Raw genomic sequence first — 25272 nt, 5'->3', positions numbered from 1 at the left:
CATAGCATCCGGCATCGTTAAAGGCGGCAGCCAAAATTTATTGCATGCTGTTGCCTGAATTCCTTATTGCAATGTCACAATAATCCTTAAGGCAAATACTAATAGATAAGTATAGTGAGGCTTGCCCTAACCAGTTTGGCTCAGTGGATAAAGCGTCGGCCTGCGGACTTAAAGGTCCCAGGTTCGATTCCGGTCAAGGGCATGTACCTTGCTTGCGGGCACATCCCTAGTAGGGGGTGTGCAGGAGGCAGCTGATCGATGTTTCTCTCATTGATGTTTCTAAAACTCTCTATCCCTTTCCTTTCCTCTCTGTAAAAAATCAATAAAATATATTTTTTAAAAAAGTGAGGCTTAAGAAAATTATGAAATTTGCCCAAGGCAGTTAAGTGAAGAGCCAAAATTTGAATCCAGGGCAGTCGACCTCAGAGACTTGCCTTAACTATTACACTAAGTTGTTCCCCCCATCTCCCTCCCCGCACCCCCCCCCCCAAAAAAAAAACTACCCTAAGAGATGTCCCTGAAAAAAACTGATCAGAGATTTTACTTGTTATGTTTTTCAATATTCTGAGTTTTAAATATTCTACTAATCGATCCAAAGACAAAAACAGTTAATCTTTACCTGACTGTCTGGGTACCATCGTCTAGAAGGTGATAGGCTCTAGCAGTGTTCTTCTTAGCCCATTCTATATGCTCTTCTTGGTTCCATGTCCCGACAACCACAGAAGTTTTCCCACTCTCCTTGTCCTAATATGTGAAGAAATATGTATGACAGTGCATGCTTGCTATCATCAAGTGGACATTTATGCTGATGTCTATAAGCTGCAGTCCCTATGCTCGTATGCACACTGGATACCTATATTTACCAGTAGTGGTAATAAAGTTTTAGTCAAACTTGACTATTAGAAATTTGAGCTGGTTATCTTTTTTATTCCTTGTTTTCCTGGAAAAGGAAACTACTTTCTAATCAGACTAGCTTCAGACATAGTCATTTTTGACTCTTCAATTTCCTTCTTCTCCTACATCTATCATTCCTGTCAGTTTTTTTTCTGGGAGATGTTCTCAGCTTCAGACTCTTCCTTTACATTTCCACTACCAACATCTCCCCTCAACCAAGAGTTTAATCTCTCATACCTAGATATGACCAGACTACTGTGATTCTTAATTAAATCTCTGGCCACTATCTCTTACCCTGAACCATTGCAGCTCCACTCAGCCTGTTTCCATGTTCTACTCCTTCAAATGCAAACCTTCAAATGACACTGCTCTTCACACTGCTCATTTGACACCAAGCTCATTTTTGCATCAAGACTGTTCAGAAAACCCCTTTCCCATTCTGCTTTTATTATTATTTTATATATATTTTTATTGATTTCAGAGAGGAAGGAAGAGGGAGAGATAGAAACATTAATGAAGAGAAAATCACTGATTGGGGTCTTGGAGGAGAAAAGATGGCGACCGGCAGGAAGGTAGGGAGAGAGAGAGTGTGAGTGAGGAACCCATAGAGGAGAGTGTAGATGTGTGTGGTGTGTGTGTGTGTGTATGAGATAGGGTCAGTTAGATTCTGCAGGTCTTCCAAGGAGCTCCCGAACAGGGCAGCCCTAGAGGGCGGAGCCCCGCGCACAAAGCGGACACTTCTCGGCGGCTGGTGCGGACGCAGAGACCACGCCATCTTGGGAAACAGAGCTGCCTGAGACTGGGATCCTGGCTTCTAACACAAACCAGGACCCTGCAGCCACTGGGGACAGAGAACTGCTATCACAGCTTCAGACAAACAACAAGAATCCAGACTTCCCGGCAGATTTCCGTGAGTCAAAGAGCCTATCCCCCTCCTCGCAGGCGCTGATAGCACCAGAGTAACTGATAGACCCGCCCCTCCCCCAAGCTGCTCACGGGCGCGCGCACAGACAGCGCCATAGTAACTGATAGACTCGCCCCTGGCCCAAGCTGCCGAGCTTTGCGCAGGGACACGCTCCCTCTTAGGGAATTTGGCGCGCGCACGCGCACGGGACAGAAGCAGCTCCCCATCGGGGAAATCTGTCAGTGCGCACAGAGGGCTCCCCTTCGGGGAATTTGGCTCGCGGGTCACAGCTCCCCCTTCGGAGATTCTTAAGAGGGGCTTCCCTTTGGGGAATTTGGCGCGCAGGACGGACTCCGCCCCCCTGCTGGGACTTTGGGAGAGTGCACTGAGCCGGCTCACCTTCAGGTTCTTAAGAATGTGCGCTCTAGCCGGTTTGGCTCAGTAGAGAGAGCACACACAGGACGCAGCCCCACTTCAGGGAATTTGGCACGCCGGACACAGCTGCCTGGGATCCCTGACTCACAGCGCATTCACACTAAGAGCCAGCGACCCCAATTGTTGGTGCGTGCACACACAGGGACCCTGATTCTCAACGAGAAACCGCACAAGGCAACAGAGACTTTGACACTCGAGTCTTGGTGCAGACACAGGGAAACTCTGACTCCTGGCACATGCTAAGGATCTCATTCTCGGCACATACCAACAGTGTGGTGCAGACAGGGCCCCTGATTCTAAATGTGCACACGAGACCACACAGAACACTGGGGACACTGATCCTGGGCAAGTCTGGTTCCCACCAACCAAAGACAGCCACACGTCCTAGTGTCAGTGCACTTCAGTGAAACTAGGGTGGAGCGAAATCCCCACAGCACACGGCCCAGGTCCACGCAAACAGAAGCTTGAGCTTTCTGGTAATAGCCAGAATGGGGAAACGAAATAACTCACAGAGGAAAGAAAATGTGGAGTCACCAAGAAAGGAAATTAGTGAAAATGAAGCCTGCAACATGACCGAAAAGGAGTTCAGAGTAATGGTCATGGAATTTATACATCGGATGGATGAGAAAATCAACAACTTATGCAAGAATCAGGAAGAAATGAAAAGTGATATAGCTACAATCAAAAACACCATGGAAAGTTTCAACAGTAGATTACAAGAAGCAGAGGACCGAATTAGTGAGTTAGAAGATCAGGTACAGAAACAAGCTCAAGCTGAACAGCAATTGGAGAAAAAAATTAAAAAGCAGGAGGAAAGCCTAAGGGAACTTCGGGACAACATGAAACGAAGTAACATGCGTATAATAGGGCTGCCAGAAGGACAAGAAGAGCAGCAGGGATTAGAAAATCTATTTGAAGAAATAATGACAGAAAACTTCCCGGATATGGGAAAGATAAAAGTTACGCAAGTAAAGAGAGTCCCAAGCAGGATCAACCCCAAAAGACCCACACCAAGACATGTCATAATTTCAATGGCAAATATAAATGATAAAGAGAGAATCCTAAAGGCGGCAAGAGAGAGACAGAGAGTTACCTACAAAGGAACACCCATCAGATTGTCAAATGATTACTCATCAGAAACACAACAAGCTAGAAGTGAATGGAAGGAGGTATACAAAGTGTTGCAAAGCAAAGGACTGAATCCAAGAATACTATATCCAGCAAGACTATCAATCAAAATTGAAGGGGAAATCAGGAGCTTTGCAGACAAAAAAAGCCTCAGGGAGTTTATCACCACCAAACCAGCAATGCAAGAATTGCTAAAGGGAATACTGTAAAAAGAAGAAATAAACAGGTAAGAAGGAATACAGACACAAAAATAGATATGACTGCAAACAAATACCTTTCAGTAATAACTTTAAATGTAAACGGACTAAATGCTCCAATCAAAAGACATCGAGTAGCTGAATGGATAAAAAAACACGACCCATATATATGCTGTCTACAAGAGACCCACCTCAGAACAAGAGACTCACACAGATTGAAAGTGAAGGGATGGAAAAATATCTTTCAGGCAAATGGAAATGAAAAAAAAGCTGGGGTAGCAATACTTATATCTGACAAAATAGACCTCAAAGTAAATGCCATAACAAGAGATAAGGAAGGCCACTTCATAATACTAAAGGGAGAAATCCAACAAGAAGAAATAATTCTGGTAAACATATACGCTCCCAATATAGGAGCACCCAAATACATAAAAAAACTCCTGGAGGATATCAAGGGAGAGATTAATAGCAACACAATCATAGTAGGAGACTTTAATACCCCACTATCACCACTGGACAAATCCTCTAAACAAAAAATCAGCAAAGAAACAGCAATCCTAAATGACTCACTAGACCAGATGGAATTAATTGACATCTTCAGAACATTTCACCCCAAAGCCACAGAATATACATTCTTCTCAAGTGCACATGGGTCATTTTCAAAGATAGACCATATGCTGGGTCACAGGCAAAGTCTCTTCAAATTCAAGAAGATAGAAATTATATCAAGCATCTTCTCAGATCACAGTGGCATAAAACTGGAAATCAACTACAATAAAAACAATCCAAAGAAATCAAACACATGGAGACTAAACAGCATGCTATTAAACAAGGACTGGGTCACCAGAGAGATCAAGGAAGAAATAAAAAACATCATGGCAACAAATGACAATGAAAACACAACAATCCAAAATCTATGGGACACAGCGAAAGCAGTCTTGAGAGGGAAGTTCATAGCTCTACAGGCCTATTGCAAAAAACAAGAAACAATGGTAATAAATTACTTAACCCTACAACTCAAAGAGCTAGAAAAAGAGCAGCAAGAAAAGCCCAGTGTAACCAGAAGGAAGGAAATAACAAAGATCAGAGCGGAGATAAATGACATAGAGACCAAAGAAACAATACATAAGATCAACAAAACCAAGAGCTGGTTCTTTGAAAGGATAAACAAGATTGATGGACCTCTAGCCAGGCTCACCAAGAAGCAAAGAGAGAGGACCCAAATAAACAAAATCAGAAATGAAAGAGGTGAAATAACAACAGACCCTGCTGAGATACAAAGGATTGTTACAAAATACTACGAACAACTCTATTCCAACAAACTGGACAATCTGGAGGAAATGGACATATTCCTAGAAAAATATAACCTTCCAAAAATCAATCAAGAAGAATCTAAACAGCTCAATAGGCCAATAACTATGGACGAAATTGAAGCAGTCATCAAAAAGCTTCCAGCAAACAAAAGCCCGGGGCCTGATGGCTTCACAGGAGAGTTTTACCAAACATTCAAGGAAGAACTAAAACCTATCCTCCTCAGACTATTCCAAAAAATTCAAGTGGAAGGAACACTTCCAAGCTCCTTCTATGAAGCCAGCATCACCCTAATACCAAAACCAGATAAAGACAACACAATGAAAGAGAATTACAGACCAATATCCCTCATGAACATAGATGCCAAAATCCTCAACAAAATTCTAGCAAATCGGCTCCAGCAGTACATCAGAAAGATCATACACCATGACCAAGTAGGATTTATCCCAGGAATGCAAGGATGGTACAATATCCGCAAATCAATAAACGTGATACATCACATAAACAAATTGAAAGATAAAAATCACATAGTCATATCAATTGATGCAGAAAAAGCATTTGACAAAATCCAACACCCTTTCTTGATAAAAGCTCTCAACAAGGTGGGAATAGATGGCTCATACCTCAACATAATAAAAGCTATATATGATAAACCCACAGCAAACATCATACTCAATGGACAAAAACTAAAGACATTTCCCCTAAGAACAGGAACAAGACAGGGATGCCCACTCTCACCACTCCTGTTTGACATAGTACTGGAAGTATTAGCCATTGCAATTAGACAAGAAGAAGAAATAAAAGGCATCCAGATTGGAAAAGAACAAGTAAAGCTGTCTTTATTTGCAGACGACATGATATTGTACATAAAAAATCCGAAAGACTCCGTCAAAAAACTAATAGACTTAATAAATGAATTCGGCAATGTAGCAGGATACAAAATTAACGCCAAGAAATCTATGGCCTTTCTATACACCAATAGTGAACTTACAGACAGAGAGACTAAAAAGGCAATCCCATTTACCATCGCACCAAAAAAATTAAGATACCTAGGAATAAACTTAACTAAGGAGGTAAAAGACCTATACACGGAAAACTACAGGACACTGAAAAAAGAGATAGAGGAAGACGTAAACAGATGGAAGAACATACCATGTTCATGGATTGGTAGAATCAACATCATTAAAATGTCCATACTACCCAAAGCAATCTATAGATTCAATGCACTCCCCATTAAAATACCAACGGCATATTTCACAGACCTTGAAAGAACTCTCCAAAAATTCATCTGGAATAAAAAAAGACCCCGAATAGCCACAGCAATCCTGAGAAAGAAGAATAAAGTAGGAGGGATCTCAATACCAGATTTCAAGCTGTATTACAAAGCCACTGTTCTCAAAACAGCCTGGTACTGGCACAAGAACAGACATATAGATCAATGGAACAGAATAGAGAATCCAGATATTGACCCAAACCACTATGCTCAATTAATATTTGACAAAGGAGGCATGAACATACAATGGAATAAAGACAGTCTCTTCAATAAATGGTGTTGGGAAAATTGGACAGATACATGCAAAAAAATGAAGCTTGATCACCAACTTACGCCATACACAAAAATAAACTCAAAATGGATACAGGACTTAAACATAAGACGGGAAACAATAAAAATACTAGAGCAATCCACAGGCAGCAAAATGTCAGACATATGCCAAAAGAAATTCTTCACTGACACTGCCCCTAGGGCAATGGAAGCTAAAGAGAAAATTAACAAATGGGACTACATCAAAATAAAAAGCTTTTTCACAGCAAAAGAAACCATCAACAAAACAACAAGAAGGCCCACTGCATGGGAGAACATATTTGCAAATGGCATCACTGATAAAGGTTTAATCTCCAACATCTACAGGCAGCTTATACAACTTAATAAAATGAAGATAAATGATCCAATAAAAAAATGGGCAACAGACCTAAATAGAATCTTTTCAAAAGAAGACAGAAGGAAGGCCAAGAGACACATGAAAACTTGCTCAACGTCACTAATTATCCGAGAGATGCAAATCAAAACAACAATGCGGTACCATCTCACACCTGTCAGAATGGCTATCATCAACAAATCAACAAACGACAAGTGTTGGCGAGGATGTGGAGAAAAAGGAACCCTCGTGCACTGCTGGTGGGATTGCAGACTGGTGCAGCCACTGTGGAGAACAGTATGGAGTTTCCTCAAAAAACTGAAAATGGAACTCCCATTTGACCCAGTAATCCCACTCCTGGGAATATATCCGAAGAAACTAGAAACACCAATTAGAAAGGATATATGCACCCCTATGTTCATAGCAGCGCAATTCACCATAGCTAAGATTTGGAAACAGCCTAGGTGCCCGTCAGCAGATGACTGGATCAGAAAACTGTGGTACATCTACACAATGGAATACTATGCTGCCATAAAAAAGAAGGAATTCTCATCATTTGCAGCAACCTGGGAGGAATTGGAGAACATTATGTTAAGTGAAATAAGTCAGTCAATGAAAGAAAAATACCACATGATCTCACTCATTTATGGATAATAAAGAACATTATAAACTTGAACCAAAAGATAGATACAGAGACAGTAAAGCATCAAACAGACTGTCAAATTACAAGGGGAAGGTTAGGGAGAGGTGGGGGAGATAAGAGATCAATCAAAGGACTTGTATGCATGCATATAAGCATAACCAATGGATGCAAAACTCTGGGGGGTGGGGGCATATATGGGAGTGGGGTGTGGGGAGGGCAATGGTAAGATATGTACACATATAATACCTTAATAAAAAAATTGAAAAAAAAAAAAAAAAAAAAAAAAAAAAAAAAAAAAAGAAAATCACTGATTGGCTGCTTCCTGCACACCTCTTACTGGGGATGGAGCCTGCAATCCAGGCATGTGCCCTGACTGGGAATCAACTGTGACTGCCTGGTTCATGGGTTGATGCTCAATTATTGAGCCACCCTGGCCGGGTTTTTTTTTTTTTTTTTTTTTAAACACTAACTACATGTTGTCTTATATGCGGACTTCATTCTCTCTCCTCCCTTTTCCTTCCCCGAACCCCTTCCTTTCTGTATTCCTTTCCTTCTTCCTATTTTATACCAGGCACTGTGCTGGGCACTAATATACACCTGATTAGTAGAATTAAAAACCCTTACAGTGGCAAATGAAACAGGCCTGGGGCTTATTGCCTAGTGGCAGAGAGGGCCATTAAACATTATTTTAGCAACCAGACTGTAAATTCCTACAGACATGGATTAAGAGGTTAGAGATGAAGCATTCTGCCTGGGGTTGAATTCTAGTTTCACCACTTATTTCCTATGTGATTTTAACCAAGTTACTAAATCTTTGTTTTTGTTTCCTCATCTTGGGATAACAATACTCACCTCTTAAGGGTTATTATGACCATTAAATGAGATAATTATGTGTAAAGTACTTAGAACAGGGCTTGGCATACAGTATATAGTGAGCACTATATTTGTTAACTACTATTATTTTTATATTTTCCAAAGCTCCCAGCAGAGTCCCTCAGAATGTTCCAGGTTATATGATCTTGACCAAAATAAGGTTGATAAAAACCTAGTGTAGGCAAGTGAATGGGAAAACAGCCACTGTTAATGGGAATGTAAACTGGTCTAACCCTTTGGAAGGCAATTGTTCAGAATGAATATACTTTGCCCCAGCAAGTACATTGCTAGAAATGTGCCCTATGAATATACTTAAAAAAATTCACCAATAGAACTATTTAAAAATGCTCACTAATATGATATCACAGCAAAACTGAAAGTAACTTAAAGGTCCATCACTAGAGGTCTGGCTAAATACATGTGGGTGCAGGCATAATCCTCTGTACCTGCTGAAAAGATCAGGTGTTGCTGATAAGGAAAGATCTCCATGATACTACTTAGTAGATCTTTTCTGTATAAATAAAAAGGTTATACCAACATTTATGTATATGCTTTTTTTCTTTTTTTTTTTCTTGTGGAGGGTTAACTAAGAAAGAGTTAACAGCAGTTACTTTTGGGGAATGGAAAAACGATGGAAGAGAATTTTACTTTTCATTCTAAATTTCTGGCATATATTCCTTTAATTAAAAAAAGCCATGGGGGTATTATCTGGACTGTAGCTAGATTATACATATACTTTATCTTATTTCTGTATAAACAAATATTAGTAAAAATAAAACACCTACAAAGCAGAAAAAAGAAATGGAAAGAATAGTGAAATCAAACTTGTCAGGCTTAAGTGAATAAAAAAAGTCCAGTTTATAGATGCCTCATAAATTTGAAATGATTTAAATGTGCAAGGTGAGCTGATGATCTTTCCTGGTATGATCCATCTTGGAATTTAAAATTGGCTTAAAACATCTCAGGAAGTCAAATATAATATTTTCTAATTACTAGTTATTATTTCTTTTTGGAAATAAAAAGAGCCTTTTAAAACAGCCAGGTCAATATTTATTAGTGTTTGTTTTTAACATTTAGTACTTATCAAACAAAGTTGAACTTATCAAACAAAGTACACGTATGACAAATAAAATTACTGGGGCTAAACTTCAGAATTTAAGCAGCTTAGCTCAAGTATGGGAAAATATGCCAATTTATGAAATTATAAATAAAGGGAAGAATAAAAAGCCAACTTGTGTAATCTTAAAATTTTATTTTATTTTAAACTTGGATGATATGGTACCTTCTTTTGGCTGAGAAACTTGCTGTATCTACCCTATTTTACTAACTCTAGTGATGATGTACTATCTTACCATTCACTTTCTTAATTTAAAGATAAATTATAGCTGTATAATTTTTCAGCGATAAAAAAGAATGAAATCTTGTCATTTGTGACAATATGGATGGACCTAGAGGGTATTATGCTAAGTGAAATAAGTCAGACAGAGAAATAGCACATGAATTCACTGATATGTGGAATCTAAAAAACCAAAACGAATAAACAAAACACTGGGAATAAAAAATAAATTTTAAAACGTTACAAAACAAAACACTAATTTCTTCTTTATTTACAGAAGCTGGTGTTGGAGGAACCCCAGCTAAAGGACAGCAGGGGTTGTCCCAGTGATGTAAAGGGTGGAGACCAGAAGAGTGAGTTGTTAACTTGGCAGATCACCTTCATGAATTTTTGAATGTGGAAAGGCAGTTCTGGTACTTAGTTTAGGGTCCTAAGTGCAAAGGTTACCTGAGGTATAGAATAAATCAGTATGATTTTGAACGTTGGCAGCCAGCAGCTAGTGAGGAGAGGAAAGGCAACAGGGATGCCCAAAAGGGTAAGTTGGATTGAAAAGAAAAAAAGGATAAAGAAGAATTATAACAATGACTAATTTCTCAGTCAAAGCTGACAAGGTTAGCCTCCCTAACTTATTATTCTTCCAGGCTCATAGTAATACAAAAATCTGAGCAGTTAATAAGCAATGTTCCTTTATGATGATTGACTGAGTTAAACAGTGAGTTTTACATTTTCCAGAATTTAGACAGTTTAAGGAGTATTTTCATATTAAAATCATCTCATAATTAAAAGTAACACCAACCCCTGTTTGTTTCCCCATAAAAATGTTTAAAACTAATACAGCTAGTGGTAGATTGACATAAATGCTATTTTATACCTCATGGTATTGATGGACATGTTTGCCATAGCAGAATTCATATTTCCACCAACCAACACCCTACAGAAAAGAAAACAGATCAAGTTACATACAGAGAAGGGGGGCCTGTCTCAATATTGCCACACAATAGTAACAGAAATATATATATAATTTAAAACACCTGAAATAGCAATAATATGGTTGAAAATTAAAATTGAAAATTACTGACAAAATAATAGACAAATGCAGAGAACAAATGCTGTACTGCTTTGATAAAATAAAATGAAAATTCCCCTTGTAAGTGCATTTCTCACTGGAGCTATTGGTCAGGGTCAAAGTTTTACCTTTGTAGATGTTAACTCAAGTTTTAAATGTGATTGCTATTAATCATTGATGCCTATTCCAGTGGTCAACCAGAATCACATGTGTCTCAGTTATATATATTGTCTGTCAAATAAAGGTCAAGTTTTAGCTTGTGAGTAAAGAGAATGATAATGGCTCTGGATTAGAGTATAGTAAGATGCAGAGAGAAAATGTCCATTGAGAGGCTTCCAGAATGTTGCCATTTCTCTATATAGACCAAAAACTTTTTCAGTGTTGCTAATGCCCCTTGACTAAATAACATGCAAATAAAAGCTGTAAACTAAATATTTAAATGGAACATTCACTTCTCACCCCGTGAAAGCAGTAAGAACCACTAAGGAACTCTTTTATAAGTTGGTCATCTGTCAATTTGGATATGTGGGTTGTCCCAACAGTGAGCATAGGCTGAGAACCAACAGCAATGGGTTTGTGGACTGCTGGAAATCTCTCTTCTTTAGTTGATTGCAAATCTTCCTAAAATTAAACACATATATTTTTAAGGGCTTCTTCGCCACACTTAGTTTTTTCAGTTATGACTTACATTATTATTTTTATACTGTAGAAAACTTGGAAAATAGAAGTTGTCCATTCATTTTTTTTAATGTGTTTTTAAAAAAAAGAATTTTGCAATTCTTGAAAAATGTTAGTTCCATTTACTCATTAGGGGTATGGTGACCATTATTCCCATGCAGGGATAATTTCCATTTCATATATTTTGTATCATTATTATCTTTTAAAAATATTTGTATTGATTTCAGAGAGGAAGGGAGGGGGAGATGATGAGAGAGAATCTTCAATAGGCTGCATCCTGTATGTCCACTACTGGGGATCAAGCCTCAACATGGGCATGTGCCCTGACCGGGAATCAAACCATGACCTCCTGGTTCATAGGTTGATGTTCAACCACTGAGCAACACTGGCTGGGCTTGTCTCATTATTTTTATAAAGTATTTTGCTACTTGTTAGATTTTGTGTTTCTACATTTAGCTTTAAAAAATATGGTTACTTTAAACCAGGCGTCCTCAAACTATGGCCCGCGGGCCACATGCGGGTGTTTTTGCCGTTTTGTTTTTTTACTTCAAAATAAGATATGTGCAGTGTGCATAGGAATTTGTTCATAATTTTTTTTAAACTATCGTCCGGCCCTCCAACGGTCTGAGGGACAGTGAACTGGCCCCCCGTTTAAAAAGTTTGAGGACCTCTGCTTTAAACCATCTATTTTGTGTGTAGAGGTTGTTCAATTAAAGGAATAAATGTTAAACTAAAAAAAGAAAATTAAAAAATGTGGTTACTATGGGTAAAGAATAACAAGCAGGGTAAAAAGAAACTGAGTGGGAGCAAATATGTATATTAGTTATAATTATGCAATTATAGCAGGGCCTGGAGGAACCTACAAGTTAGTCAAGGAAGATACCAACTAATAAGGGTGCAGGTACCAGCAGATTCACAGAGGTAGGGGTAATTCAAATAGACTTTAACAACAAATTGGAACATGAAGACTTCACAAAGAGAAAACCCTTGGTTAAGGCTTCAAGCATAAATAATAATTTGTGACTTATGTAAATATCTGTGTGTGTTTTGTGTCTGTGTATGCATATACATGTGAACTTGAGGAAAAGGTAAAGCAAAGATGTGAGGAAGGTATGGTATGATATTTAAAGCTAGAGAGATAAGCAGGCACTATATGGTGAAAAACTATACAATCTCAAGATGTTTGGACATTCTGTTAATAGCTTTTGGGCAAAGATATGGAGCGATCAGGTTTTTAAGTAATCACTTACTTCAGCAGTGGCTGAAGAGGGAAGAGTAAGAACAAATCAGAAGGTAAGGAGCCAACTTAGGAGCTGCAAGAACCCAGGCCAGAGATGAAGAGAATTTAAAGTATAAGAGAGTGAAAGAGGAAGGGTGGAGAGAAGAGGATAGTTCTGAAAGAGGTGAATGAGTTAGAATCTGGGTATTGACAGTGAATGAAGAGGAAATGAATCTAGACCAGAATTGAAGAAGTGAGTGTACCAATTAAAACTGAATAAAATAATTTAAAAAATTAAATACAAAAAGGGTTCCTAGTAAATGTACAGTGTACATGATACCTCCTCTTTCACCTGCTGGAGGGGCCATTGACCAACTGTGGTTCTTTTTATTTCAGCTTGGAAGTCATTAGGCAGTTACTCTAGAAACTAATGACCTTATTCTGTCTCCCCTTCAATATTAAGGAAGAACAAAGATTGCCAAAATGGCTTCTTATCTTTTGAAAGGACCTTGAATTTTATGTATAACTCTTTCCACATTCAGAGCCTACTATGACCCTGGCACTAAATGCTGAGCATTAAGAATGAAACATAGTCCTAAGGAGCTAAGGTCTAATAGACTAAACTATTTATTTAGAATACATGAGGCCACAGTAAGGTTAGTGAAGAAAAACAATACTGCACAGTGAAATCAGCAGCTGCAGTAAGGACAAGTAGGAAGAATAAAAGCATGAACATTTATTATTGCTTCTTGTGGACAGAAAATCTACTGTCATGTTTAAGAAAAATTATTACAATAAAAGCAAGATGACAGTAGTTTGTGTAGCAGGGTTTATTTTATTTTATTATTATTATTTTTAAAAAATATATATTTTATTGATTTTTTACAGAGAGGAAGGGAGAGGGATAGAGAGTTAGAAACATCGATGACAGAGAAACATCGATCAGCTGCCTCCTGCACATCCCCTGCTGGGGATGTGCCCGCAACCAAGGTACATGCCCTTGACCAGAATCGAACCTGGGACCCTTCAGTCCGCAGGCAGACGCTCTATCCACTGAGCCAAACCGGTTAGGGCTATTTTATTATTTTAAAAAAATATATATTTTTTTTATTTCAGAGAGAAAGGGAGAGGGTGGGCAAGTAGTAGGGTTTAGAACTTCATAAAATAGACTCCTAATAGTTTAGTAATCTCTATATTAACGTAATATATCAACACAGGCAGAACATCAAACCAAAATTCTGATAAGACAGATTTGTATTTTTGTTTAAAAAGAAAAAAAATTATTTATATTTATAATAAAGCTTGATCCATTTTTAAAAGGCAAACCATAGGCCAAATATCAATTATTAAAAGAAAAGCTATGTGTAATACACTCAATTTATTGTATGTACTCTATAATCTGGAAAAGGAAGTACTGAGAAAATATTATTAGATAATTCTCATACCTCTTTATTTCTCCTGAAAGGCACCCTTAGAATTTCTTCCTGCTGTTCCAACTGTCTCAGGGTGAGGGGCTTAAATGGTGATCCTGGCAGTGATTGGCAAAATATGTCATTCACGGGAGATGCTCGGAATCTGTTAAGAATACAGCATTAAAATTAAGCATATGGCAACTTTAAAGCATGTGCATTTCATGCTTAAAATATTAAATCCACATCCTACCTATATTTAGGATGATTGCACAAGAGTGGTGTCAAAATGACAACTTCATATTCACAAGTTGTAACTTCGGCTACTGAAAGAATTTCATGCTTAGATTCAGGATGACATATGTACATCACAGTACTTGATCTGGGCCGGTTCTGTTTCAAACTACAAGGTGTACCATTTCCCATTCCCACAGGATAGTAGGGTGTCATCTGACCTTCGATATTTTTAGTGGGAATCTTAAAAAAAGAGTATAGAACAGACTTTTCATTAGAAATGGGAGTAGGCGTGAAGATGGGAGAAGCATTTAATCTGAAAGGAAGACAACTACATTTTATTTACAAACTAACATTTATAAAGGTAACTTTTATGTATTTCTATGAGTTCTCCCTCTACTAGTCTTTTGACTCACAAGTTATTTGAGGAAACACATTTTCAGAGCTAGTTTACTACAGCAAAAAAAAAAGAGAAATTTTTATTCAGTACTAAAAGGAAGATGTTAAGTAAATGCACATTTATATAAAAGGCTATAATATCATGTTTAATATGAATTATTTTTAATAGTTCTAAAGAAAGAGACTAAGATAAAAATGTAGGAATATACTATATAGAGCTGGTCAGAGCTTTCTTTACTAAACTCTCAGTGCATGGCTGTGTTAGAGCTTAGATTCTAGAGATTTGAAGTTTGATTTGTCAAAATGTGGAGTTACATAATAAAACACTATCTTCTAAAACGGGAATCTAAATACTGCACTGTTTATTAATCTGCTTACTCTTCTTCCCTGTTATTAATATTAATAGACAAGTTTTTCAGCACATAAACTCTTCAATAAATCTATTTAAAGCCAGCAAAAGATAAATGGAGAAATTTTCATGGAATGGGGGAACAAGGGGAAACACTTCAGAAGACAAGGATTATTAGAGAGTTAGCTCCCATATTATTATCTACATAAACACAAGAAAAACCTAATGTAAGGGCTTTGGAGGCAGGGAGCTCATCTTGTATCATTTTGGTATCCTGTCAGTGCATGTCCAAGCAGGCAATAAATAAATGTTTCCACAGAAAAATATTTTGAGATTTCTTATGTTATTTTCATGCGAGTGTCTAAAATTAGAGTCCTGGGTTCAAACCTAAGCTTTGAATTTACAAGTTTTATAACCTTGATCAAATTTCAGTTTTTGCCATTTGTAAAAGTAGGATAATAGTATGTAGGGTGGGACAAAAGTAGGTTTATAGTTGTTTGTATGGAAAATAATAATTAATAAATAGTAATATAAGATTAAACTGTTTCGTGTACTCACAACTATAAACCTACTTTTGCCCCACCCTGAATATACTCTAAGGTTGTGGGAGAATTAAGCATTACCTTTTGTTACATGCCTGGTACAGTTAACACATGGCTATATTCTGTCAATGATGTTATATAAATTCATGCCTAACAGATGTTAAAAGAGAAAAATCAACATTTGTCACTTGCCTCTCTTGATTTTTCCTTTTCTTCTGTTTCTTGTTCTGTGAAATAATACAAGAGTAAGGTAAATATAAAGAATGACAATGACTACATACAAGACATAAATGATTAAGTTTTCAATCAACTCTGTAATCTTAAACTTCTTTCTAAACATGCATGTACTTACTAGTCTTACCAAGTTGAAATGGTGTTTGAAAGGACAATCATATTTAATCTTTGCCTAGGAAATACTCTATTTGATGCAAAAAACCTGGTCACAATAGTATTCTTTTAAAGTATTTCTATCTCAGTAAAAAGTTTAATCATAAATTAGTGATCAATTTGAATATAGATTAATAAAATATTTCACAATTTAAGGGATACATCTACATGTCTATTTCAATATATAAAAACTTTGCTTAAACCAAGCAAGACTAGCACTATATAATATAACACTAACATGTATATCTTATGAGATTTAAAAAAACATATTAATAGGTAGAAAAAACATAATGTTTGTTAAAGCAGAAAATAATGAAAAGATCTTTTTGAAAAAGTTTTCTAAGGAATTGCTCAGAAATTTATTTTAGTGTTTTAAAATTCATAGTCTCCAACAAAATCTTTTAAATTCCAAACTGAACATTTACTTTATATCAAATTCCAGTGTTACTATCAAGTCAGTATAGACACAAACCTTTTTCAGGTAGAAGGGTCTTAGCCAACATATTCCCAAGGTAGTACTCGTGAATATTTACTTTCTATATTTAAAAATAAAATAAAAAATATGAGTATTTTGGAAATATACTTTTCAAAAATACAAACTTAAAATGTTAAATGTTAAAAAATAATGTTAAACTCATTATTAGAGTTCTCCTTTTATAATGTTCCATACTTAGTATTTTCTTTTTGAAATTTTTAAATTGACTTTTAAAGAGACAAAGGAAGGGGGAAGGGGAGGGAGAGAGAGAAACATGGATTTGGCTGCCTCCTGCACGCCCCCTACCTGGGATCGAGCCCACAACCAGGGCATGTGCCCTGACCCGGAATCTAGCTGGCAACCTTTAGGTGCATGGGATGATGCCTGACCAACTGAGCCACACCGGCCAGGGCATACTTGGTATTTTGAAGGAAAACATACCTGACCACTTTCTTTCTCTTCATGGTACTGCCGAATATGTTTTCCATGACATACTTCATAAGTCCAATAAGACTCAATCTAAGAAAGAAGGATGTATTTAAATACACAAAACCCGCATAACTCAATTGAGTTACTTTTTGATACTTAAGGTAGATAAGATTTCCCCCAAGATTTAGAGTAAGCTTTCATTAAATGAAACTTACTATTATGCCTCAGAAAAAAATGAAATTTCTGAAGTCTATTCATGGTTTTCACTAATTAGCTATATGTGAAAATTCTGTGAAGAAAATAGCTATAGAATAACCCGCAGGCTTAGGGATCATTTTTCCATATAGCTTACAAGATAATAATTAGCATTTTTAGTTAAAATTGTATATAAGGAAAATTTCTTTTGATCTGAAAAACATTCAAAACTGTTTGGTAAGTGATATTATTTGATATTGGTATTACTGGGTGTCTGCTACATACACTATACGGAATTTAAATGAACAAAATACTATTAAGCAATAGCTTAGATTTACATCTGAAAATTTGATACAACATAAAAGAAATGAAGAATTATATCCAAGGGCCTATTGGCTGATGAAAATTTATTTTCTAGTTATCAAGTAAACATAGAATACATACTCTGTAGGAACAACTGCTTTGTTTAAATAGTGGCTCCAGTAGCTCTCTTGGATTAGGACCTTTATAATCCTTTTCTTCTTCCTATGAAAGAACTAGAGTTTAATACTTGCAATTATTCTAGAACTTCACCCAACTCTACTGTTGGTTGTTAACTCATTGGTCAAATCACAAATGCTTGGAAATAAAAAGGAAAAAAAAGTCAAATTCTATACAATAAAAGTCTAATATGCTAAGTGTCTAGTCATCTGTTCAACTAATCAAAGCGTAATATGCTAATGATATGCTAAGGATGCTCAACTGTTCACTATGATGTGCACTGACCACCAGGGGGCAGACAGTTGACCGGTCGACCAGTTGCTATTCTGTGCACTGACCACCAGTGGGGCAGACGCTCTGACCAGTAGGTTAGCTTGCTGCTGGGGTCCGGCCAATCGGGACTGAGTGAGACGGGCCAGACATGCCCTGGAGCCCTCCCGTGGTCCCTCCCCGGCTGGCCAACCTCCTGAATCCCTCCCTAGCCCTGATTTTGTACCAGTGGGGTCCCTCGGCCTGGCCTGCGCCCTTTTGCAATCTGGGACCCCTTGGGGGATGTCGGAGAGCTGGTTTCAGCCTGATCCCGCAGGCCAGGCCGAGGGACCCCACTGGTGCACAAATTCTTGCACCAGGCCTCTAGTCCTTTAATAATAATCTATGGTATACCACTTCTTTCAAAAGAATTGAAGTATAAAATATGGAGCCATAGAATAATCTTCCATTCTTTCTTCTCTTAAGAAAAGCTTTTTGAGCATCAGTTTACTGAACAATTCTTAGAGACTATTTCAGAATTTTTAAATGATTTCGCCCAAATTCTAGCTAAAAAAGCCTCAGAATAGTTGAATCTTGTAGAATATATTGAAAATTTTAAGGTACTTCTTAGTTTTCTAGGTATTTTTACATTTCAGATTTGAATGCCAAATATATACATATGTGTATGATTGTGTGTGGGTGGTTTGTGTCTTAAGTAGGTTTAAAACAAAATTAAACAGCTGTCACCAATTTCAAATCTGAACAAAACTAAGAAGCACTCACTGAGTTTAATATTTCCATTTCACAGATCATGAAAATATTACATAATTAGCTCAATAAATTTATTGAGTGGAAGAACTGAGTTTCAAATTTTTTTCAAGGTTTCATAGCTAACTATAGCCTATACCTCAGCCTCCTGGCTCCTAGGCTGATGTCCTTTCCATTTTACCATGCTGCCTCTCCTGTTTCATCTTGAAAGAAGTCATTGCCTTAAAGGATGGATAAGAGGCAGTTAGTTAGGGCATTTTAGGAGGAAGAAATGGGCATGAGCTAAGGCAGTTAGAAAGCATAAGGTGCCTAGAGATTTATTAGCAATTCTTTATTAAAAATGTCACATATATATTTAAAAATTATATCTTGTTACAAAACCCTCATTTCTATAAAGGAAAGCAAGAATGGAGTTAGATTTTCATTCAAAACATAAATAATTGGTGGTTAATTTTTCCAAGTTGAACTGTAAAATCAAAGACTTCAGGATAATAGAAGTGACTACTATAACAAAACAGGATTATTAAAAACCTGTCATTCAATTTTAAAGTATGAAGTTGCAATGTTTTAAATAAGTATCTTTAGTGACAGGGATTATCAATATACTTATAAAAACATACCTCATCCCCACCTGTCACAAGAGGAAGAATGCATTTATATTTTTCTTTATGTGTAGTTGTCATGATGACATAATTATCTTCTTTATACAAAACTCCAGTTGTGGGCTAGACAGAGAACAAAAAATACACATTACTTTCTCTGGTTAAATTGCATTACACTGATAACTTACAGTCCTCAGTCAAACTTATTCATCACTTCAACAGAGGATTTTAAAACATATTTCCAAAGGAAAAAGGAAAAGATTATATGTATTTTTAAATGGCAAAATGAAGATGACAAACTTTATCCTGATGTTACAATATGACAGAAAACTATAAACAAAAAAGAAAGTTTGAAATATAAAGAAGTAGTAATGCTACAAATTGAAGTTAAAATATGGGTTAAAAATATTAAGAGGCAATGTTCATGGGTACACTATCACTGAATACTTATTACTTCTACCAACAATTACCACCTATATGTAAGAATCTATAGCACTTTATAAAAGTACTTGCAATTGTGTTGGATGGGACACTTGAACAAAATATAGTGCCGTATTTTTCACATTTGGATACTATACAGATAAATTACTTCTAAAAGAAAAAATCACCATGGGTCATTTGTGCCAACTTAAATTTTGTTTTAGTATATACCATGGGTCAGCAAATCTATATATATAAAAGCCCAGTGACCAAACGGCAGAATGACCAGAATGACCGGTTGACCAGTCGCTGTGATGCAGGAGCTGCCCCCTGGTTGTCAGTGCACTCCCACAGTGGGAGCGCCGCTTGGCTGACTAGGATGAGCGGCGTTCCCACAGCTGGCCAACCCCCGCAGGCCACGCCCCCACGAGCACAAATCCGTGCACCGGGCCTCTAGTCTTTTCTATAAAGGGCCAGATAGTAAATATTTTAGGCTTTGTGGGCTGTATGGTCTCTGTGTAACTACTCAACTATGCCATTGTAGTAAGAAAGTGCATAGGCAATATATAAGCAAATAGGAATGACTCTATGTTATAAAAAAAATTTATTTACAAAAACAGGTGGTGGGCAAGCCCAAAGATGTAATTTACCAACTCCTGATATATATCAACAAAACTATCCCTAAATCTTTCTATACTATGAAGCAAAACAAATTCACAAATCAATATGAACCAATGTAATTTAAATGAACATTTAATTTATAACTGATATTTTTTTAAAAAAAAATCCCTGTGATAGCAAATGTGTCACTAATTACTAAGGCAGAGATTTCACAGTCTATAATATGTGTTCTATGATAATTCAATTCTCTCTTATCTTTTCTATTCTTACAGTACTATGAAACCACTATACTATTTGGCTATACTATTAAGTACCTTTGTTCTCTTCTCAATTTAACAAAAACATTTAACCATAATAAAACCAATACTACTTGACACCAATGTCATCTTAAACACAAATGCAAATTAGGGCATTGTTTTCCCAAGACAACAAATTTACATGAAAAAATAGCAGTAAATATGAGCTGTATTAACTACATGAAAGTACAATTTTAAATCCTTTACAGTTATTAACTCCTTGCTCCTCAAAACAAGTGTTCTATCCATCTTACAGAAAAGGAAACTGAAGTCCAGAGTTTAAATAATTTGTCCAAGGTAACACAGCTAGTAAGTACAATTTCCATGTCCTGTGCTCTTAACTGTTTTAATATATTTGAATCAGCTTTTGTTAACTTTTTCTTAGATTACTATATAGATTCCTGGTTTATGGTCAAGGATCCTTTTTTTTTTAAAAATTAAATTTATTGGAGTGACATTGGTTTATAAGATCATATAGGTTTCAAGTGTATATTTCTATGACACATGATCTGTGTATTGCACTGTGTGCCCACCACCCAAAGTCAAATCATTTTCTGTCACCACATATTTGGCCCCTTTTACCTTTTACTACGACCCCCTCCCCCCAGGATCCTTTTAAAAAAGATTATTATAAGAGGGGGAATGAGAGTTAGAGTTGCAAAGTCAAATTTACACTAATGAAATCCTTAGAAACATTTATTTAGTCTGCTGTAGCACAATGCCTTTCAATGTTGTACAACATTCAGAATACATGATAGTGAGTTCTTCAAACATGACTCACATTTCTTAACAAAGGATGGTCTGAATTATTGTAAAATCATTGCTGTACTGTAATGAAGGCAGTTATTAGCAAGTATATGTATTCACCTTTATTTGTGAAGTATCTGCAGCTCTAATGTTCAGAGTTGAATTCTAGAGCAATATTGACTTATTTGCTGACATGTTCACCACAATGCTAACAATGGAAAAAGGAACTGTTTGCCGTGTGGTGTGGCTCAGTGGATTGAGTATTGCCCCATGCACCAAGAGGTCACCTGTTCCATTCCCAATGGGGCACCTGCCCAGGTCTCAGGCTCGATCCCCAGTAGAGGGCATATAGGAGGCAGCCAATTGATGTTTCTCTCTCATGGACTTTTCCATTTCTCTCTCCCTCTCCCTTCCTCTCTGAAATCAGTAATAAAACAAAACAAAACAAAACAAAACACAAACCTCATTTCTCTGCTTTTTGTTTTCAAGGTCTAGGGAAGGGGTAACAAGAAATAGAAGCCATCACTATTTTGTGTGAAGATGCAAAGATTTGTCTTTCATTAGTTCAGGAAAGGCTGCTTTCCTCATCAATAAAACAGATCAAGAAGAAATTCTTATATCTGAAAATTCTTTACTGAACAGAGAGTCACTTATTGGGATGATAAAGAAAAATTTGTAACAAACTCTACCCTTCTTTTTTTGTAATGGAAATTACTGGGAAAAGTAACATCTTAAAAACTTTTGTGATTTTCTAAGTTAAAATTTTTTTTTCGATCTACTATTAAAATGCTTCCTTCCGATTTTATAAAATAGGCTCTTAATTTAAGCAAATAAAATACAACAAATTCTGCATGTATAGAATTACAGATGGTATAAAAACTTGTTTTATGTAACTTAAACTTTAAAGTATTTTCATTGTAACAGGTAATATTAGTGACTTGAAAAAAATCAGATTTTAATATAATGACACTAAACAAAGGGGCTTGGTACTTTAAAGTTAAAGAACATTACAAATATCTAGACAGGGGAGAAATCCCTAATGTTTGACATGAATCTGGAGGAATTAAGATAGAGAATGAGAGACAGAACCAATCGAAAGAGGCTGTAAAATAAAGTCAGTGGCACAACTTGTCAACATATATAACATGCTACCATGGAGTAGGTCACCACTCTTCCAAAGTGCAGTGTTTGAGGAAAGTTTTTGAGTGGGAATACATTTCTATATTAACAACAGAAGTAGAGAAAATTAGACTTATTTTGTAGTTTTATTCTGAAATCCATGAACTCCGTGAAATAATGAATAATTAAACACTTTAATGACCTAGAAGTGATATTTCAGGAAAATATATACACAAAAACAAAATTTAATGCTAAAAACCAGTAAAGAATATAATAATTAATAAATGTAAACATTTAAAAATTTACAAATTTTTGGTGCTTAATACTTTTTCCAAAATTTGGAAGCAAAATTGTAATGATTATGTATTTCTTGATATATATGAATGGGACGATGATTTAAAGCACAAAATACTTTTAGACCTAAAAGAAATCCATATCTAATCCAGTCCCTTCCAATTTTAGATGGCAGAGATAAAGGCCCTCTCCCTACTTCTTGCAGCTGCTTAGTTTAACACAAATGTCCAACCAACTGGCCCATAAAAAAACAAATGACAGTGCCAGGTGAGGAGAGCTGCAGTTTCAATTACATAAGTAGGAAAGGGAAGCCTTAAGACTATAAAAATATTTTTTAAAAAATCAAAAAATCAATGATTTTTCTTGGGGCTTATTTTTGCCTGAGGGCTACAGACCTTTTGCCAACTCATAGAAAAATCTATCTAGATTTTTCTGAAAGTAACTCAAACTTAAAAAAAAGAAAAAGTCTCCCCAAATCTTCAACTGTCCCCATCTTAGATTATGCATTGCCAAAGAAAATTAAAAACAAAATTTCAAAATAAATTGATAGATATGTGAAAGGTTCGTATAGCATTTCCTCTAGCTAGTAAACAGCAGGGCCAGAAAGAGAATGGAATAATAATTTGGTAGTAACCTCTAAAAAGGCTAATTTAAATCATTCACTTATAGATTGGTAAGTTTGGTAGGGCCATATATCAGCATGAGTTTTTAAATTAAAGAAAAAAACAACAACACAGGTGCAAGAATAAAACACTTTAATGACCAAATTCTTTAAACATTTGTCATGTTCATTCCAAGTGTGCTGTCTGGAAACAATAACCCCACCCCTGCTAAAGTTATATCTGACTTACAACTGTTGTATATTATCAATACAGGGTGAGGCAAAATGAGGTTTATAGTTGTTCCAATGGAAAAGAATACAATAATTAATAATTATACAAGAATAAACTCTGTTTTGTGTACTCACAACTGTAAATCTAGTTTTGCCCCACCCTATATTTCATGGCATTAACCCAAAGATAAACCTGGCTTCCCAGACAAATATTTACTTAGATAAATTTGAACTGCCAGAATAAGAGAACTGAAAACTGGGGTGGGGGGTGGGGATGGGGTGGAGAAATAAAGCAGGTGTGAAATACTAGCAAAAACTAACATTTGCAAATAGAAACTGGATGCGGCAATGATGACATCCTTTATCCTGTTACATCTTGTTTCAATGAAATAGTAATAGGACAATATACTAAAATAGTTTCCCAAGTGGAATGACTATAGGTAATTGGAATAAAAAATTTTAAGAAGTTTTCCATTTCCAAGGACTTCAGTTTGAAACAAATGAATCAATCACTACAGGGTTAAGTATCAAATAAGCACAATTTTCATTGGCTTACAGGAGGATAGGAAGACTTTTCAGCAATCACTCCCCAAAGAGAAGGACTGCAGAATTTCATTACGGTGAGGTTATATATATGTTCATTATTGGAAAACTGGTCATAAAAATCTCACGTTCTGGGATCTTAACAGACGTCATGCATCAAAACTGTAAAGGATATTCTGCATGGAGCATCGTAAGCATCTCAGGCCAAATTGCCATCTCAAAACCAGCTTTGAAGGGAAACGAGCTGTGCACATACGGACGTGTGCGCATAAAAGAGAGAAGAACGAAGATGAATGAGAGGGGGAACTCCTCTCGGCAGTAGCCAGGGTGTGTGTGCAGGGCGGTGAGCAACAGCTGCAGTGACTTCCCAAAGAGAAGAGCAAGTGCACTCCTGGCGTGGTTCTAGGAAGACGTCCTCCCCGGAGAGGGAGTGTTGGTAAAGCAAGTCTAGGGAGACGGATTTAAAAAGTGACCAGCTGACCGCTGGATCCCCGATGCTCAGCAGGGAGGGCACATCCACATCCTGTGTTCGAGAAACACTTGCTGGACAAATGAATGAATGAATGGACGCGGGGCACACCGAGTTTTGGAGGGGAGAAGGAGGCACAGGTGGTTCTGGGAGAAACAAGCGGAGAAATACCGAGGGAAGGGGCCGAACCCTGAACGCCGGGAGGAAGCGAGATGGCTACGGACTCGCGAGGGCACTGACCAGAGAGAACTCGGTGCCGGGCCAGTTGACTCGGAAAGGGATGTCGTCGCTGAGTTGGGGGAGCGCTCGGGCGCCGCCGGACGCCTCTAGGAGGCCGCAGAGGACCAATAGCACCGGTCCGCCCGGGACCAGACTCCGCGCGCCGCCGCCTCCTTCCTCCATCCTCCACCGCCGACTTCTCCAGCCGCCAACACAGCCTCCTCTGCCACAGAGGAGAGGAGGGGAGGAGGAGGAGGAGGCGGCGGGACTACTTAAACGCCCAGGCAGCCCGGGGCCCAACCGCCGCCACGTCTCCTTCCGGAGAGCCGGGCTACGCCGCCCCTGCCCCCTTGGGCCACCCGCCACCGTTTCCGGGGCCGGCGGAGTATCAACATCCGGGGTCACCGGGCAGTCGCTACGGAAGCCGGGACAGCGGCTGGGCTTTGCTGGTTTCTCACAACCGCAGTTTCGCGCGGGGGGAATCGAACCCAGCGGCCTCCCGGGAGGGGAACGCCTGAAGACCGGGCCTCGGACCAGTCTTTTCGGCGGAGAAGTGACGGCACAGAGAACCGGTGAGTCCGGGAGGCGGTGGTC

At 37.5% G+C, this 25272-nt stretch overlaps 2 protein-coding genes across 2 annotated transcripts in view; one reads left to right on the top strand and one right to left on the bottom strand.

Moving 5' to 3' along the window:
- Nucleotides 1-25014, bottom strand: part of ERLEC1 (endoplasmic reticulum lectin 1) — a 30147-nt gene extending 5133 nt beyond the window's left edge. Inside the window, exons 1-11 of the mRNA XM_079792292.1 lie at nucleotides 24700-25014; nucleotides 19137-19241; nucleotides 17464-17544; nucleotides 16837-16914; nucleotides 16393-16456; nucleotides 15726-15760; nucleotides 14263-14486; nucleotides 14046-14175; nucleotides 11163-11324; nucleotides 10509-10568; nucleotides 620-744 (exon numbers count right to left, since the gene is read on the bottom strand). Of these exons, the coding sequence (XP_079648418.1) occupies nucleotides 620-744; nucleotides 10509-10568; nucleotides 11163-11324; nucleotides 14046-14175; nucleotides 14263-14486; nucleotides 15726-15760; nucleotides 16393-16456; nucleotides 16837-16914; nucleotides 17464-17544; nucleotides 19137-19241; nucleotides 24700-24861 (1226 nt within the window). The 5' untranslated portion in view covers nucleotides 24862-25014. The remainder of the gene's footprint in view (nucleotides 1-619; nucleotides 745-10508; nucleotides 10569-11162; nucleotides 11325-14045; nucleotides 14176-14262; nucleotides 14487-15725; nucleotides 15761-16392; nucleotides 16457-16836; nucleotides 16915-17463; nucleotides 17545-19136; nucleotides 19242-24699) is intronic.
- Nucleotides 25015-25099: 85 nt separating this feature from the next.
- ASB3 (ankyrin repeat and SOCS box containing 3) overlaps nucleotides 25100-25272 on the top strand; it is an 82876-nt gene continuing 82703 nt past the window's right edge. The window contains exon 1 of the mRNA XM_079792291.1: nucleotides 25100-25250. The gene's annotated coding sequence lies outside the window, so the exon portion shown is untranslated. The remainder of the gene's footprint in view (nucleotides 25251-25272) is intronic.

Source organism: Cnephaeus nilssonii (assembly GCF_951640355.1).
Source record: "Cnephaeus nilssonii genome assembly, chromosome: 15".
Classification (NCBI taxonomy): Eukaryota; Metazoa; Chordata; class Mammalia; order Chiroptera; family Vespertilionidae; genus Cnephaeus; species Cnephaeus nilssonii.
This window is presented reverse-complemented; position numbering and strand designations above follow the sequence as displayed.